The sequence below is a fragment of the Arachis ipaensis genome, chromosome B05, assembly GCF_000816755.2.
Source record: "Arachis ipaensis cultivar K30076 chromosome B05, Araip1.1, whole genome shotgun sequence".
Classification (NCBI taxonomy): Eukaryota; Viridiplantae; Streptophyta; class Magnoliopsida; order Fabales; family Fabaceae; genus Arachis; species Arachis ipaensis.
This window is the reverse complement of record NC_029789.2, coordinates 138,765,186-138,781,046: the sequence shown is the minus strand read 5'-3', so window position 1 is coordinate 138,781,046 and position 15,861 is coordinate 138,765,186. Positions and strand designations below refer to the sequence as shown.

General features: G+C 35.2%; 3 protein-coding genes and 1 long non-coding RNA gene across 8 annotated transcripts in view; 2 read left to right on the top strand and 2 right to left on the bottom strand.

The window, feature by feature from the left end:
* Window positions 2,703-3,529, top strand: LOC107642136 (lachrymatory-factor synthase). Its single transcript, XM_016345445.2, has one exon. It carries the CDS (start codon window positions 2,815-2,817, stop codon window positions 3,328-3,330), a length of 516 nt encoding a protein of 171 aa, XP_016200931.1. The 5' UTR covers window positions 2,703-2,814; the 3' UTR covers window positions 3,331-3,529.
* On the bottom strand, window positions 4,705-9,319 carry LOC107644419 (SNW/SKI-interacting protein). 4 transcript variants are annotated; one of them, XM_021102983.1, is made up of 3 exons: window positions 9,022-9,316; window positions 7,451-7,549; window positions 4,711-6,852 (listed from the first exon to the last, which is right to left on the bottom strand). In XM_021102983.1, the coding sequence occupies exon 3, from the start codon at window positions 6,846-6,848 to the stop codon at window positions 5,022-5,024; it is 1,827 nt and encodes a 608-aa protein (XP_020958642.1). In that variant the 5' UTR covers window positions 6,849-6,852; window positions 7,451-7,549; window positions 9,022-9,316; the 3' UTR covers window positions 4,711-5,021. The 4 variants fall into 4 exon arrangements, with proteins under 4 accessions (XP_020958643.1, XP_020958641.1, XP_020958642.1 ...); XM_016348275.2 differs by having other exon boundaries at window positions 9,075-9,316; XM_021102984.1 differs by lacking the exon at window positions 7,451-7,549 and having other exon boundaries at window positions 4,705-6,852; window positions 9,075-9,319.
* On the bottom strand, window positions 10,576-15,521 carry LOC107644418. Of its 2 annotated transcripts, none has more exons than XM_016348274.2 (5): window positions 14,974-15,434; window positions 13,107-13,977; window positions 12,286-12,741; window positions 11,908-12,097; window positions 10,576-11,816 (listed from the first exon to the last, which is right to left on the bottom strand). In XM_016348274.2, exons 2-5 carry the CDS (start codon window positions 13,944-13,946, stop codon window positions 10,888-10,890), a joined length of 2,415 nt encoding a protein of 804 aa, XP_016203760.1. In that variant the 5' UTR covers window positions 13,947-13,977; window positions 14,974-15,434; the 3' UTR covers window positions 10,576-10,887. The 2 variants fall into 2 exon arrangements, with proteins under 2 accessions (XP_016203760.1, XP_016203758.1); XM_016348272.2 differs by having other exon boundaries at window positions 10,584-11,816; window positions 13,107-13,958; window positions 14,974-15,521.
* LOC110262603 overlaps window positions 15,420-15,861 on the top strand; it is a 3,616-nt gene continuing 3,174 nt past the window's right edge. The window contains exon 1 of the long non-coding RNA XR_002347465.1: window positions 15,420-15,526. This is a non-coding gene — a long non-coding RNA (uncharacterized LOC110262603). The remainder of the gene's footprint in view (window positions 15,527-15,861) is intronic.

Here is a 15,861-nt window from a genome sequence, read left to right as displayed (position 1 = left end):
ATTTTAGATACTTTTATTGTACAGAATCCATCTTTCATGGATATAGCGTTAGTTTTCTTATTTGATGAGTACTTTTGTCAACGTTCGCAAAATTTATGAATATAAATAATTGTTTTTCCTATTATTAATATCATTTGAATTTACTATGACTCTCCATTTTAACATCTGATTTAATAAACAATTTTTTTATAAGTGAAACTCATATTTTCAATGTCAAACAAAATTTAAAAAACGATAGGATACTTAAAATAAAAACAAAATGCAAAAGCACAAACCAAACAAACTCTTAAAGTATCATATTCTATATTATCATCTAATATTAATATCAATTGAATTTACTATGATTCTCCATTTTAATTTCGTTTGATTATGAGAGATGCAAACACGGTGGCAGATACTATGGCAAAGATGGCGATGAAGTTACAACTTTCGCATGTGGAGCTTCTTTCACCTTGGGAGGAGTTTAAGAGTAGTCTTAAACGGGACTGTCCCTCTATTTAAGCAGTTCCTTGTTTTGTTTCTTTTGTTTTTCTTTGTTTAATTTATTTCAGTCACCAAAAAAAAAATTAAATAATCATACGGATTACATAATTAGATATGTTTCTTTTTTTTATAAACATTAGATATGTTTGTTTGCACCTTCAGAAATTCACTAAATCACCGACAGTGGCCCATCACTTTCAGTGACATCATATTTAAGTAATAATGAATTTTCTTGATCGAAAAAAAATTGAGCTGAGGAATTTTGATACATAATTGTCACACAGCATGAATCCCAATATTTGTTACCTCAGTTGACTGTTCCTCACAAATTTCGAGGATTTAATTAGCCACAGAATGTCAGATCAACTAGGCCGAAAAAAATTTATATAGGAGAAATTTGAGAGATATCCAACAAATAGGGTTTTTCGTGTTTTTCTAATATGGGAATTAAGAAGATGTTGGAGGCGAATTATAAAATTTTTTTATTAATTTTTAAAAAGTAAATTTGTTAGGCCGAATTGTATTTTTTTTAATTTAGAAAAACAATTTGTTATGCTGAATTGTATTTTTCTAAAACTTTTAAAAAATGAATTTGTCTGAAATGAATTGTAATTTAAAAAAAATGGAAAATAAATTCACTGTGAGTGAATTTTTTTCTAGAAAAAATATTTATAAATGAAATTTGTCAGAGACGAATTGTAAAAAAAGGAATATGTTAAAAGCGAATTTCAGACAGAATATATCCACGTAACTCACATTTTTTTACCATTTTCTGTAAAAACAAATCTTCCATAATCATATCAAAATTAAAAAAGACAACTTATATAATCTTCAGTATATTAGATAAAATTCAGATCATTTTATCTAATTATATTCATTTTTATCATTCTTTCTAAAAACCAAAAAGAAAAATGCATGTTAATATTTTCTTATAAAAAATGTATACACGATACACACATTTCTTAGTTTATTAATGATAGGCCGAATAAGTGACTAAAAAAATTAGGCCTAATAAAAAATCTTCTGTAATTCAAAATACTCTCACAATGTCAAGCATTATAATTAAATTAGGATGAAGTTCCTGTCCAAAAAAAAAATAGGATAAAGTTTAGACATGCCAATTAAAATTAATTATTTATAAGGGTTAATTTTTGAAATGGTTTTTGAAACATCTTTTATAAGTCAATTTGGTCACTTTAAATGTTTAATGTCTCAATTTGATTCCTGAAAAATATATGATATGAGTTAAGTAGGTCATTTCATTAACTTCTTGTTGATACGTCACACTAATATGTGAGATAAAAATATGTCGTGTATCACTTTCTTAATATGTCATATGGTACTTAACCATAACAAGTTAGAAAAATTAATTTCTCTTATGTTAATATTTTTTAAGAATCCAATTAAGGTGTTGAATTTTTTAATGATCAAATTGATTCCTAATGATCTTTTAAGGATTAGTTCGAAAACTACACTTTTTAATTTAGATATAGAAAGAGGAATGGTGTAGGACATAGTTATGGAGTGTATGGGTGCTTTACGCAGTTGTGGTGTCAAGAACAAATCGGACCCTCCGATTTGTGTTTAAAAAATTTAAAAAAATTGCATTACACAAATTGGACCGTCCGATTTGTATTTTAAACAATTAAAAAAATATTTAATATTGAAATCGGACCATCCGATTTTTGTTTTTAAAATAAAAAAAATTTAAAAGTACAAATCGGATCCTTCGATTTTCCCTTCCATCCGATTTGTGTTCATAATTTTTTTAACGAAGAAATCGGACAACACTTTATGGTTCAAAAAAAATTATCCCACATTCATGTCTAGCACCACCCACCTCCATACCCATGCACAACACATACAGAATTTGCATATCCAAAAAAATGAGCGCGAAAACTAACCTTTGTTTATCCATATATCTCTTTTTCTTATTATTTAAAAAAAAATCTACATGACCAGCAAATATTATTATGTTTGACCCATAATAATTTGCGCTCATTTTTACACGTTTTACACACAAAAAACATATAATTTGTATCTATATTTATCAAAATTTTGCATATATGAATCAATATAGTTTATAGTTATACATATACTTTTCAGAATTTATACACATAAACTAATAAAATTTATTTGTTAAAAATAATTTTGTGCTTGTGCTGGCCAAATAATGACACAAAATATTAAAAATTGCTATCCTCAAGAGTTTCTCTTAAAAAAAAGGAGAAAAAATTGATGGATTCTGATACATGTTATGTAATTAGGCCACTATCATGAGATTATAAATACAGAGCTTATCATACTTGTGTTTTGTGTGGAATTTGTAATATGATGGAAGCTTCAAATCAACAAGTTGAAAAATGGAAGGGCAAGGCCAAAACAGAAGTACTAGGATTCAAAGTAGAGCAAGTATGGCCTCTCTTGGAAGATTTCTTTGGCCTTGACAAGTGGTTCCCTACTCTCTCTACATGCCTTGCTGTCGAAGGCATCTCCGGCCGACCCGGCTGCGTGCGCTTCTGTGCCGGATTCAAGACCCCTGTGGATGAACAAGGCAAACAAACTATAAATTGGACTAAGCAGAAGCTTTTGTCCATTGACCCAACATTGCATACATTTAGCTACTCAATCATAGATGGAAATGTTGGATTCTGCTCCTACATTTCGACCTTGAAGGTGACACCTAAGGAAGATCAGGGCTGCGAGATTGAGTGGCTATATGAAGTTGAACCTGTCCAAGGGTGGCGGCCGGAAGATCTCGATCTTTTCATTGGTTCGGGTTTGCAGGTGATGGCTCAGAGGATTCAGGGAGCTTTGGAGACCATGCAAGAAGCAGTTAAAACTTGAAGTAATCATGTGAGTGGCTACCAAGAAATGCAATAAAGCTACTACTACTTCTTCAGTTGATGTATCCTTTGTGTGTTCTAGTGTATAACTTTGTTATGAATAAGTACTAGTAGTAATTAGTTGAACATGAATGATTTGGAATTTATGCTGTTTGTTTGAAAAGTTGCAACAATAAAATAGCTATTTGTTCTGAATTTCATATGGTGCTCATCTCTGGGTATAAGGTGCTACTTCACTGGAAACTCTCATTCTTTTTTATCCATCAATTTGAAGGAGTCCAAAGGTTGAGATTCCAATAAACACTTCCACTATGTTTGATGCTTTGATAGTTGGAAGTGAAACAGATTATTTGTGTCTTTTATTTTCTCTAATTTTTAAGAAAAAAAAATATAGAAAATTGACATAAACCTTAAAATTGAGCACATAATTCCTTGGTAAAAATAGTAATGGAAAATACTATACTATATAGTATATACATACTAAAACCAACCACCATGTATTTGTATTTGTATTTGTGTGTATTACTTTATATATTTTTAATGTGTATTCTATTTTCTAATATTTAATTTATATGAGTAATAATTCTTTATATGCATGCAACATGATTGAATTAAAATATTGAGTAATGCTAATAATAATAATTAATGTTGAATACACTTAGTAATGTGAAACGTCCTTTTAAACTGTCTATCCAAAAACCAAAATTATCCCCCGTATGCAAGACTTCGGAAATAGTGGGTATATAAGAACACTTTTGGCTGCTTGAACATAAAAATAATAACGACAATTGAATATGTCATAAACAAATTTCATCGTGAATTACTGATACAATTTGGTGATGTTAGACATCAAGATATATGGGATTTCAATAAAGATTTGTCTCACCAATTTGGTCTTTTAGATGAAATGGAGTAGGCATCAATGGGTCTGAAAACCCATTTCATATATGACGAAGTATTGTTTTAAACTTTTGGGATAAAAAAATAAAATAAAAAAAAGGAAATCCAAAATCAATCAAGATTAAGATCCAATTTAGTTACGATATAGTTACATGGATGATATTTTAATCATTATCAAGTTTGACTGATTCATAAAACGATGCACTCAAAACTTAATTCATGTGACGATGGAGAACAAAATTGAACATTAATCCAGCAAAAGAAAAAATCAGGAAGATTTTACTACCATTATTATTGTTTGTTTGGCAAAAAACCAGACTATTGCAGCAAACTTGCTGTGTCTGTCATCAGTGTATGACACTCAATAAGATACCTAAAACTAGGAGAACACACAAAATATTTGAACTTCAAAGAAATTTGTTATTCTGAAATGAATATTCAAGTGAAATGTATGAAATTGAAATAGAAAGGATATAAGAACTGAAATCAACATCTTTCATCTGGGTATATCTATATATTATGAAACCGTAGCAAATATTTCGATTCAACATCAAGGAGTCCAGATTTTTAAGAGACTACTTACCATCAATAGGCAAATATCTACTTTAAAACATTCCAATTCATGATTTCATTTGACATATAACTCAATCAAAAGCCATAAACATTTTAGAACCAGAGTACAGAGACATTTTAGAAAATTCCAAGTTCAAACACAACCTAAACCACCAGTTGGAATATGTAGGAGTGAACTGACCAGCCATCAGAAATTGACATCATTTGATAATAATCTACTTAGTGGCCTCTTTCGAATCCAATGCGAGTCCTACCAGAACCTCCCTCATAACCATCCCGCATTGAAGATCCGGCACTTGCTCTCATTGTTCCTCCACTACCAACATTTTCCATTGCTTTCTTACCACTCTTGACGTCTGTCAAGAACTGATCCAGACCAAATGGATCAGCTTCATCTTGATTCTCAAATTCAAGAGGCCTGTCCCTGGGTCCAGACCTTTCAGAAGTCCCCGCAAATCCTCTATCAGGCTTGAATCGATCCGTCTTCCTAATCTTCTCTAACTGCTCATCTGCACCGCCATAAGTCTCATTATCAACATCCTTCTTTGGCCTATAGAGGGTTGAGAGTGTTGGCTGTGCAGTGAACAAGCCTTGGTCATAAACATTGTACTGATCATCAGTGGCAAATCCAGATGATATTCCTTTTTCCTGGTTGAATAGCCTCTCATCATACATGACCTCAGTACCCGCCTTGGTAGAAGCCATACCAAGAGCAACTTTCTCACTTATATCACGATCCCTGTCTCTTGTGATCTTGCTTTTCTTTCCCATAGCAGCATCCTTAGCCTCTAATCGTCTCTCCCTTTCCCTTTCTCTTCGCCGTTCCTCACGGATTTTTTCCCTATGCAGCCGCTCCTCCCTTTCCTCCCTTGACTCCTTTGGATAGTTCTTCTCCCTTTCACCTCTTTCGCGTTCACGTGGTTGCTCATAATCATCTGCCATGTCAGCATCATCCATGGCGCTCCTCTCAGATGGAACAGGAATGGCAGCTGGAGGGGCTACACCAGTTCTCTCTGAACGTGCTTTCTGGGCCAAAGCCCTCAGCTCCTGTTCTTTCCTTTCCTTCTCCTTTAGAAGCATCTCCTTCTGAACCTTGGACCTCATTGCAACTGCTTCTCTAGCCTTCTGCTCTGCAACATATAATGCCTCTGAAAGCTTTGCAAAATTATCATTAATCTGAACATCCTGAAGACCTCTCCCATCAGCTGCAAGACGCTTGTCAAGAGGGATAGTATAACCTTTTGGATTCTTCCAATTAGAAATACAAGGAGGTATCTTCCAATCCTGCTGGTCTTTCACAGTAACTGGCCTCGGAGGCGAATGCATCACAGGCACTGGAGGGGAGCCGGATGCCTTGGGGACACGCTTATGCTTGAACTTTGGAGGCTCAAGTGGATCAACTGGCATCTCAACCATCCTAATAACCCTCTCTTTCGCCCCAGAATTGAAAGCCGCATTCTGCTGTGAAGGCTTATACTTAATATACTTTGTATCAGATGACTGCTTGGGAACATTTTTTGGCTGTGCTGCACTCAATCTCACATTAACTATCTTCTCAAGTGCAGCCTTAGTCTCCTGAGTTGTCTCCTCAATCTCATTTTGCTCATCCTCATCATCTTCCATGTCACTGTCCTCATCGTTCTTCAAAATCTTTGGTATCAGATCCTTCTGTTGTGTGTACACAATCTTCTTAGCATTCTCATTCTGCTTCACTATTGCATCATATGCAACATTCCCATGAGCATCAACTGTCACCGGAAGGATCTTTGAACCTGGTTTTGAGGACTTATTCCTTCCCATGTCAAGTGGGTACTGAGCAACATGGATCTCAGGAAAGGCACCACCATCTCCAAAATCCTCCACCTTGCGAGGAACAAAACCGGCACGCTTCATATAAGACGGCACTGGCTTGTGCTTGATGGCTGCGGCTTTTTCCTCCTCGGATGAAGAGGAGAATCTCTGCTTGAACCATGGATCGTTACTGTGATCATAGTAAGTTGTTGACGATGATTTTGCTGGAGGAAGAAGCTCCTTCAAAGCCACCATGATTCTGAGACAGAAAAATTACCAAAAGATTATCAACTTTAAAATTCAGATTCACGAGAAATTAAAACAAAATTTTTAAAACTCATCAAATTCACAATGGCATAGCCTCAAGGAAAAGAAAACAAAAGAGTACCCTTAAACAGCCTTAAAATTAGGTATAAATCAATAGATAATGCAGCAATACAGAGAATAGGTTTCGCAATTGAAATTCAATAACAAAACATAGCATCACTTAGTACACTAAGCAGAAGACAAAGTTGCAAGGAAAAAGAAATGACAAAAAAAATGAAGAATAAGCAACCAATAATTTCACAGAAACCACCAAAACAGAAAATTTTAAGAAGACGGATAGCTTTAGCGATTAGGACCAAAATCAAATAATCCTAGCTGTTTTATTTGCAACACCTTATTCCCCGCAACAAGAACGGAGCAATCACAGGTACAGTCCACAGCAAACAATTGAGAAGGATTGCTATGCCTTCTCCCTGCTTCATACTCTTCTCCAGTCCTACAACTTTCTCCTAATTAAAAATTTAAGTCTCTATCCTAATTACAAACATTTATTTCTTATTCTCAACAAAAATGAAAGAAAATTCACCAACCTCTTGGCGTGTAAACACTAATTCAAGAGAAAGCAAGTGCAGCAGCTTCTTGATCAGTCTGAATCCCTCTGCTCCAACAATGCAGCAAAAGCCAAGATTCTAAACAAAGTTGAGATAGAACATGAATAAAGTGATAAGCAATCTAGATTTTTGTCAAATATAAGTAACTATATGAGAGTGAAAAAAAAACTGCAGCTTCCCTCCAACTTAGTCAAACGCATATAACTTGGTAGCGAGGGCAATGAGGATGGATGGAGAAGGGGGTAAAAATCTCCCTATGGGGATGGTGATGGAGATCTCCCTGAGGGAGATTTTAGTGTGGGAATGGGACTACATCCCCCACCCCATGGAGATCCATATCCCGAAGATAATTATATTTATATTAATTAATTTAACTCATAGCAACAAATTTTTTTTATAAAGATGCTAATACTTGATGTTTGGAACGTGCTTCAAATGGAAATTGTACAACATCAACAACACTTGTTTTATCTTTAAAGTCTATTATACTTTGTTTAAAATTTGATCATTTCGCATTTAGACTTAATTTATAATGTTTTTTTTTTCAACCAAAGATAGGGAAACTCAAACCGCAACCTCTTAGGTGAGTATGGAGAGACTATGCCATTTGAGCTATAACTCATTGCCCTTAATTTATAATGTGTTATTATATGGGATAATTGAAAAAATATTAAATTTATTTTATCTTATTATACTAGATTTGATATTGTTTTTATTAAATAGGATAACCCCTATGGGATCCATGGGGTTATATATCGCCAGACGCCAAGAGGATTGGGGATGGCTGGACGGGGAGGAAACTTTTGCTGCAATGGGAACAGGGATGGGGATGTTGAGAATTTGTATGGTATGGGGTGGGAAGTGGGATTGTCCCCCGTCCCTGTTTCCTTACATTGCCATCCCTATAACTTGGCACAGAAAGTGGAGGCTAAATAGAATAAACCCTTAGTTAATCAAATCATTAGGTATGACTTAATTGACACACATCCTCTTCATCTATCATCATCAAAGGAGGACACATGAACATATTTGCAAGAGGAAATAAACTTGACAAAGGGAAATGAGATCAGTAGCATCAAATTGAGATAATGTTAACAAACTTATAGTTAGTTGCCACATATTCCATGCTAATTCCAATTTAAAGGCATTCCAACATAAGAAAAAGAAACTAATCAATGGCTCTCTTGGATAGTTTGGATGTCGAGGTTCACGTTCATAATCCTGGGGTACTCAGTAATCACATATAATAGCCAAAAAGACACACTAAAGAAATATTTTTAATGAAACTCTTTATCATTCAAAGCTACCATAGATTCGCTACTGTGGGAAAAAAAACATAATATTTCATGAGGGGCATCAAGTGGAATCAGCATCATGGCAAGAGCCCCTACCACATAAGCAAAAGGCACAAGCCATCCACCTATTGAAGCTAACATTAACACAATAAAAATACCCGAAAAAAAAAAACCCTAGATTGGCGAGATGCAATTGAATCAACAACTCAAAATCATAAATAAATAAAAACTACAACTTTAAAGTCAATAGCATACATTTGATTAATTAGATCAACTTAGCAGGTTATCAACAAAGTTAGTCTTGCTACCTCAAGGATGGTAGCGGCGAGCTGAGGAGGAGAGAGGATAGACGACGGGAGATGAGATCCAACGCAGAATCGGCGAAGGAGAGAGGAGAGACGACGACGACGGCAACGACGGAGCTGGGGTGGCTTTGCGGCGTTTGAAGAGGTAGAGCAGACCGATGCGTGGGTTTATGGAGAACAAAGCTAATCCACGACCACGAAGATACTGGATATTTGATAACCCTATTTAGTAGACGGATTTCTTTTAATTATTTGAGGGCAGAAGGCTGATCTGTAGATGGCGGTTCAACCGGTTTTTCAGTATATCAAAAATAAATTTTTGAAAAATTCAGTTTCATCGAATACGCGTAGACCAGATTAGCAACCTTATTTTTACAATGATTTTCACTTTAAATTTATTTTGAAAATGGACGTGATTACAAGCACCGAAATAAGGAATTTGACTCCTCTGAAATTGTTCATTTATTTTAGAGAAAAAAGTAACGCAATTTAAACCCTTAATAATATAAATGGTTCTGATTCTCTTAGATAAATAAATACATTAAATATAGGCTCTTTAATAGAATTCGTTGAAAATCGTACGACAACTACAGCAGCTTCCAAGACTACGTAATTTCTTCTTTTTATTTATCTTCTCTCTTTTATTTAGTTTTTTCTTTCTTTTTCTTCAACAACAAAAATATCTTCGATTCTATTATTTCACAACATTTAATTTTCTTTTTATGTTTTATTATCATGTTCTTCTATGATATTGTTGTTGTTTTGGTTATCTTTTTCTTTTTTATTTTTGTTTTCTGTAACTTAAATTTAAAGTTTTATCATAAAAGAGATTAACAGTGATCACTAATAATTTTTCATCTTTTTATTTTTTAGATAAATGTACTCAATTTTTTTTTGTTTATACTTGAAATAAGAATGTAACTGAGAACAAATTAAAGAATGTTTAGAGTAACTAATGATATGATGTTGATTTAATAGATCTCTAATAAATTGATATTGATATACATTAAATTAATTTATTTATATTTTTATGTGTTTTTATGTGTTTATGATGTTTGTTTCATGTCTAATGTTATAGTTTAAATTTAAATGTGTGAATGGTTAAAGAAAATATAGTAACTAAATGATAGAATGAACATATTTTTTTGTTGAAAAAAAAAAAAAACTAAATAAAAGAGAAAAGATAAATAAATAAAAGAAATCACGCGGTCTTGGAAGTTGCTACAGTATTTTCAACGAATCCTATTAAACAGTTTACATTTAATGTATTTATTTATCTAAGAGAATCAAAACCATTTATATTATTAAGGGTTTAGATTGCGTTACTTTTTTCGGGAGCCAAGTACTTGAAATATGAGGTTTTATTGGTAGAACAATAATCTATTTTAATTGCTTACTTTGACCATTAGATGAAGACCACAGCCCAACCTATAACTTCAATCATTAACATGGTCAAGCTCAAATCTTCAGAACAAGATAAGTGCTTTAATTTGCCAATAAAAAGACAATTCATTTAAAAAATAATTAAAGATAAATAATGACACAAATACAAATACTTCTCTGTATACAACCTCCATATCACAAATTGCATTTTTCACAAGCTGCAAACAGAACCGGAAGAAACTAACCTGTACAAGGTATATTGTTGTTATTGCAAGTACACTATGTCCTAAAGTTATTCCCTGATAGTGGTTAACAGTATTATGAATTCCAAGTTATACCTTGATCATACACTCAGCAATCGACAAGTGAGACTTTAAAACCACACAAAATGAAGCCACTAAAATTCCTAGCTAGAGGGGTTACTCATCAGTTGTTAGACTTTCTTAGACAAGTTGTAATTTTTCTTGAGGAACTTGGCGGCTACCTCATCATTCCTATGGCAAAGAACTCGCAAAAGGGTGTTTGGATCTCCCGGGCTCCATTGATCTGGTGTTGGAGGCATCGGGAGCCGGGATTTGACAGAAGAACCATACATTTCCATGGTGAGCTGAATGAATTGCTGAATTATGTGTTCAGTATCCGCATGGAACAAGGGAAGTATGGCTTGCACAGTAGCAGAATGTTTTTCTATCAATTCAACAGGCAATCCATCACCATTGGACCAGAATAACCCAGTCAAATACTTGAAATCTTCCTCTATTATGGCAGAATCTTGCAGAGAGAAAGCCCGTGGTGGCCCTCCGGCCAACAAAACCAACAAGAACCCATCAAAAGAAGCTTGCATTATGTCAACAATTACGCGCGTTCTAACTTTGTCGTGCACTGTTGATGATATGATCTCCAAGTATTGCTCAAGCTCATGAAGGAAAGGTTCAATCCTGGAGTATGAAACTTCTCCGACATATAGGCCATCCCATAGAACATGACCTAGATCATGGAAAACAATTTTGTATGCCATAAACTCACAGATTTGATGGATACCTTCTACAGCAGCAGCTGCTGAAAGCTTGAACTTCAAGTTCACCCCATAAATATCATCATTGTTAGAAGATTTAGAACTACTAAGATTGGCAAGTATCCTCTTTTCCAAAACTACCAACTCCAGGCGAACGCGCTGCATAGTATTGATGCGAACACACAACTGGGGTGTATCAAATGAGTTATCTCTTGTGGCTCCAACTTGAGCTTTTCTCCTCTGAGCTGATTGTAACTTCTCTTTTTTCCGGAACACACCGTGAAACTTTGATCCAGTTGAACACCTAGTCAAAGGAGGCAAAGTTGGGGCAAAAGTATTACGGTCCCCTGCAGATCATGCAAAACAGAAAGGATGGTAAGATGGGGATTAATAAATGAGTTGGTAAATCCAATATCATGCTATGCATTAAATATATACCACAGCCAGCTTTGGCTTTCAAAATGTATTGCTGGAGTGATTTGTCAAGACCAGACATCAATTCAGGAACCAAAACTGCATGCATGGATATAGGCAACAGAAAGAAAGCTTCAAGAGTGTCATCTACAACCCGTAGGACTTCAACAGCTGAAGGAGCCAACCCCTCTTTGTTTGCCTGTGGATTCCATACCTACAGAAAGATGGTGTAACAAATATATCAAAACTTGCCATTGTCAACAATCATGTTCCTTGGTAGTAAAGGAATGAAAGCTTAATAAGTTTTGGATGTCACAAAAGAAAATCATAATTGCTTTGTTCAGAAAAAAAGAAATACCATGCTAACTTGATTAATTTAGAAGCAACCAATATTTCACATACCTCATGTTGCAGATTTCTGTTGACCCATTCCCCTAGTCTTTCTACTCTAATCTTTATCCATGACTTAACCAAATTAGCAATTACAGCCTCAGCCTCATAAGGTTGCATCTCCCTAATAACGGATTTTCCACCATCTTCACTGTCAACAGAATCTGCCACCGCAATCTGCACCAGATCTTTCTCCAATTTGTCAGCGGCCATTAACACTTCTATAGCATCAGGTGTCAGCTCAGTAATACTCTTTACATATTTCTTCAGTTCATCTCCATAACATACATGAAGGGTAGCAACGGCAACACCAGCAGCAAGAGGATGCCATCTCTTTAGATTCGGACTGAACATTGCTTTCTCATTATAAGCCAGTTCAGTAACATGCTGGGCGAGGATAGAAAGAGTGGGAAAAGCTCTATTCTGTTTTCTCGATGAATGCTTGCTGGGATCCAGTTTATCTAATTTCTGCATTAAAGAGATTGAAAAGAGTTAGGATATGCTGATGGCCTCAAAAATACCTATTAGCTTTTTTGCAAATGATGTATGTATATTAAAACATGATACCTGAAGTGGTTGCTAAGGTTCTTGAGCTCCAATACCGTATAAAGATAATTAAATAGCAACATTCGAAATATAATGGAAAACTTGGTAAAGAGAATTTTCAGAAATTTTCACTATAATGGAGCATAACAGATGACTTTATCCTATTTCATTCAGCGGGTTCAAAATACACCAAATACGTTACAAATATGTCAAAAACTCAAAATTGACCACATGTAAATACTGCGATGGAGTAGTCATGTTTAGGGAGTTTCAAGGATGGAAATTACCTGAGCGAAAGCAGCCCGCAAAGATGATCTTATATAATTTTCAACTCTGGTATAGGCTACATCATGATCCCTCTTCTTCCGATTATACTCTGACAATATCTTTGCAGACAATACAGCAATAGAAACAATGCTTTCCATTGGTTCAATATTACCATCATGGAAAGTATCATGGTATGCAAGGAGCCTTTTCTCTGCCCAATTTAACATCAAACTCACTACATTGCTCACAACCTTCGAATAAAAAGGATCTTTCACAGTCTTAGCATCATTTTCAACTTCCGCTAACAGGTTACTGGATGCAAAAAGCAGATCATTTTCCAGTTGACCAGTGGCAACATACCGATGAAATAAGACCCATGAGAAACAAATATTATGCAGCATCTCGTTAATTCCAAGCATAACCCAGGTCTTCTTAATGAGCTCTAAGACCTCATCAACCTCTTCTATCACAGAAATTTCTTCATGTATATCAAAACAAGATCCTAAAAGAGTTTGATAGATCCAGAGGTTCAGCGGAAATCCGTCAGCCCAATGGCATGTCTCTGGAACAGATCCATCAAATGATCTAAAAGCAAGAGATAGAACAACATTTCGGAAGTTTTGCATTGATTCACCTGTCTTTCCAAGATCCATGGGTTTCTCAAATGCTTCACGGATTATACGGCGAAGGCTCTGCGAAGAAGTGTCTGCCTTATCTAATGGAAAGTGAGGATACAAGAGGAGTCCTGCTTCAAGAACCTTCAAATTTCTCCTCAGCCAAGCCTCATAATCTTGTTGACTCGGAAAATCTGAACACTTGAACTGTTGAATTAGTTCTAGTGGAAGAACCACTGATTCCATGCGTCTTCCAAGCTATTTCATGAACAAAGACCTAGTAAGCTATCATTAGTGATCAAATAACTGTAAGGATCCATAATACATATTCATATTTTAAATTTTTGTCCACATCTGAATCAGTTGATGAAAAACAAGCAAGCAATACAAAGAGTGAAATGGATCTTCACATGTCAAATCGACAATACACATAACCAATGAAATGTGCATAAATGTAGGCAACTCATGATGTATATTAGCTTCTTGTTTTTGTTCTTTCTTTTATCTTTTCGGAAATCATTAATCATACGTCATCAGGAAAATGCTTGGCTGTTCTTGTTGCCGTAATCAATCACATTGCTTTATTTAGGGTTGTGGTAATAGAGAAAGAAAAATTACCACTGTGGTTGCACTGCAATTACTACCACAGTTTACAGTTAAAATTACATTCTAGCCTGTTGACGACTTTTGACTAAAGGATTCAGTTATGAAAATATATTTTGCATAAGCAACTGTCCATGGTTAATTTTTGCATCTTATGTTAAAACTAGCAATAAAATCTAGATAATCCAACACCAATTGTTCCTCAAGACAAGTGGCCTGCAATCTTTTTTAGTGTCACATAGGGCTTCCTATGACTGTAATCCTTGCTCTTAACAGTGTTAGGCATGAACGAACTTCTTTTATTACATGTGACAACTTGCAAGCCACACCAGTTCAACCAATGAGTTAGAATCAAGTCGTTACTTCGGGCCATTCTCATGAACAGTATCAATATTATCAAAAGGTGCTATTCACCATTTGGTGAATATCACTCAGCAGTGTCACCATACATCAGATAGTGAAAAGAATAAACAATTAGTGATGAATGACGTGGATTTTAATACCATTTAGTCTAACCCAAGTTAGTCAAAATAAGTCTAAACGGTTTAAGCATAACTTTTCAGCTGCAAAAACAAGAACAACTATCACAGTATCATCAAACAAAAACCACACACATAACAATCTCTTTAATCCCTAAAAAAAATAACAAAAATCACAATTACAGAAATACCTGGCCTGCAGCAATTCTCAACAAGGCACGTCTAATCCTTGAATCACTCTGCTCCGAAATCTTCATCTGCACTCTCACCAACTCCCCTGTCGTAACCGCACGCTTCGCACTCCTCCCACCGCCGCCGCCGCCGCCGCCATCTTTCCTCTTCGTTTTAAGTCCCAACGCCTTCTTCACCTTGCTAGCCGCCGTCGACGTCAGCGACCGGTGCAGCGAGGGAGTCGCCGCAGCAGAAGACCGATCCCGATCCCGATCCCCTCCTCTGTCGGAACTGGATATGAAAGTGAGAGGCTTGGGGCCGGAGCTTCGGCATGCGCAGACGAGTACCTCGTATGCCGTTTCTCGGAGCTCTGATTCCGACCAATTGGAAGGCGGGTCTCCGAACGGTGATGGAAGATCCTCCATTGGGTGCACCGGCATGGAGGTTTTTGTTTTTCGTCCCTGAAAGTTGTGGAAATTGGTGAATAGTCCCTCCCTTCCTTAATGGAAAGAAAAGAATGAATGAAGATTGGGATAACAAACCGATAAAGGGAGCGAGACTTTGTCGTTGCAGGTGCGACCTTTATTTATTATTTATTTATATTTACTTTCTCTTTTTGTTTTTGGGTCCCTGTTGGATTATTCTTGCTTCGGTTTCAAGGTTTCAAGTGTCAAGAGCTTCAGTAATCAGTAGTGTAATGGGGTGCGAGGACAAAGGGAATCTAAATTGCTACTAACTTCTAACTAACTATTTTTCTTATGACAGTACTAATAATGATGGTAAATTGTTACTCTTATCAAAAATAATAATTATTAAATAATTTAATATATTTAATTAATTAAATTATTTAACATAATATATTAATATTTAATTTATTATCTTTATATAAAAAAAATTATGTGAATATT

Excerpts from the sequence above, each read along its gene's own strand:
- LOC107644418 (XM_016348272.2), bottom strand. The coding sequence starts at position 15,393 with ATGCCGGTGCACCCAATGGAGGATCTTCCATCACCGTTCGGAGACCCG. Across the intron at positions 12,742-13,106 it reads TGCGGGCTGCTTTCGCTCAG|AAATTAGATAAACTGGATCC; the intron begins GTAATTTCCATC and ends TCTTTAATGCAG. Across the intron at positions 12,098-12,285 it reads ACAGAAATCTGCAACATGAG|GTATGGAATCCACAGGCAAA; the intron begins GTATGTGAAATA and ends ATCTTTCTGTAG.
- LOC107644419 (XM_021102982.1), bottom strand. The coding sequence starts at position 7,342 with ATGAAGCAGGGAGAAGGCATAGCAATCCTTCTCAATTGTTTGCTGTGG. Across the intron at positions 6,853-7,253 it reads TTCTTGTTGCGGGGAATAAG|AATCATGGTGGCTTTGAAGG; the intron begins GTGTTGCAAATA and ends TTTCTGTCTCAG.
- LOC107642136 (XM_016345445.2), top strand. The coding sequence starts at position 2,815 with ATGATGGAAGCTTCAAATCAACAAGTTGAAAAATGGAAGGGCAAGGCC.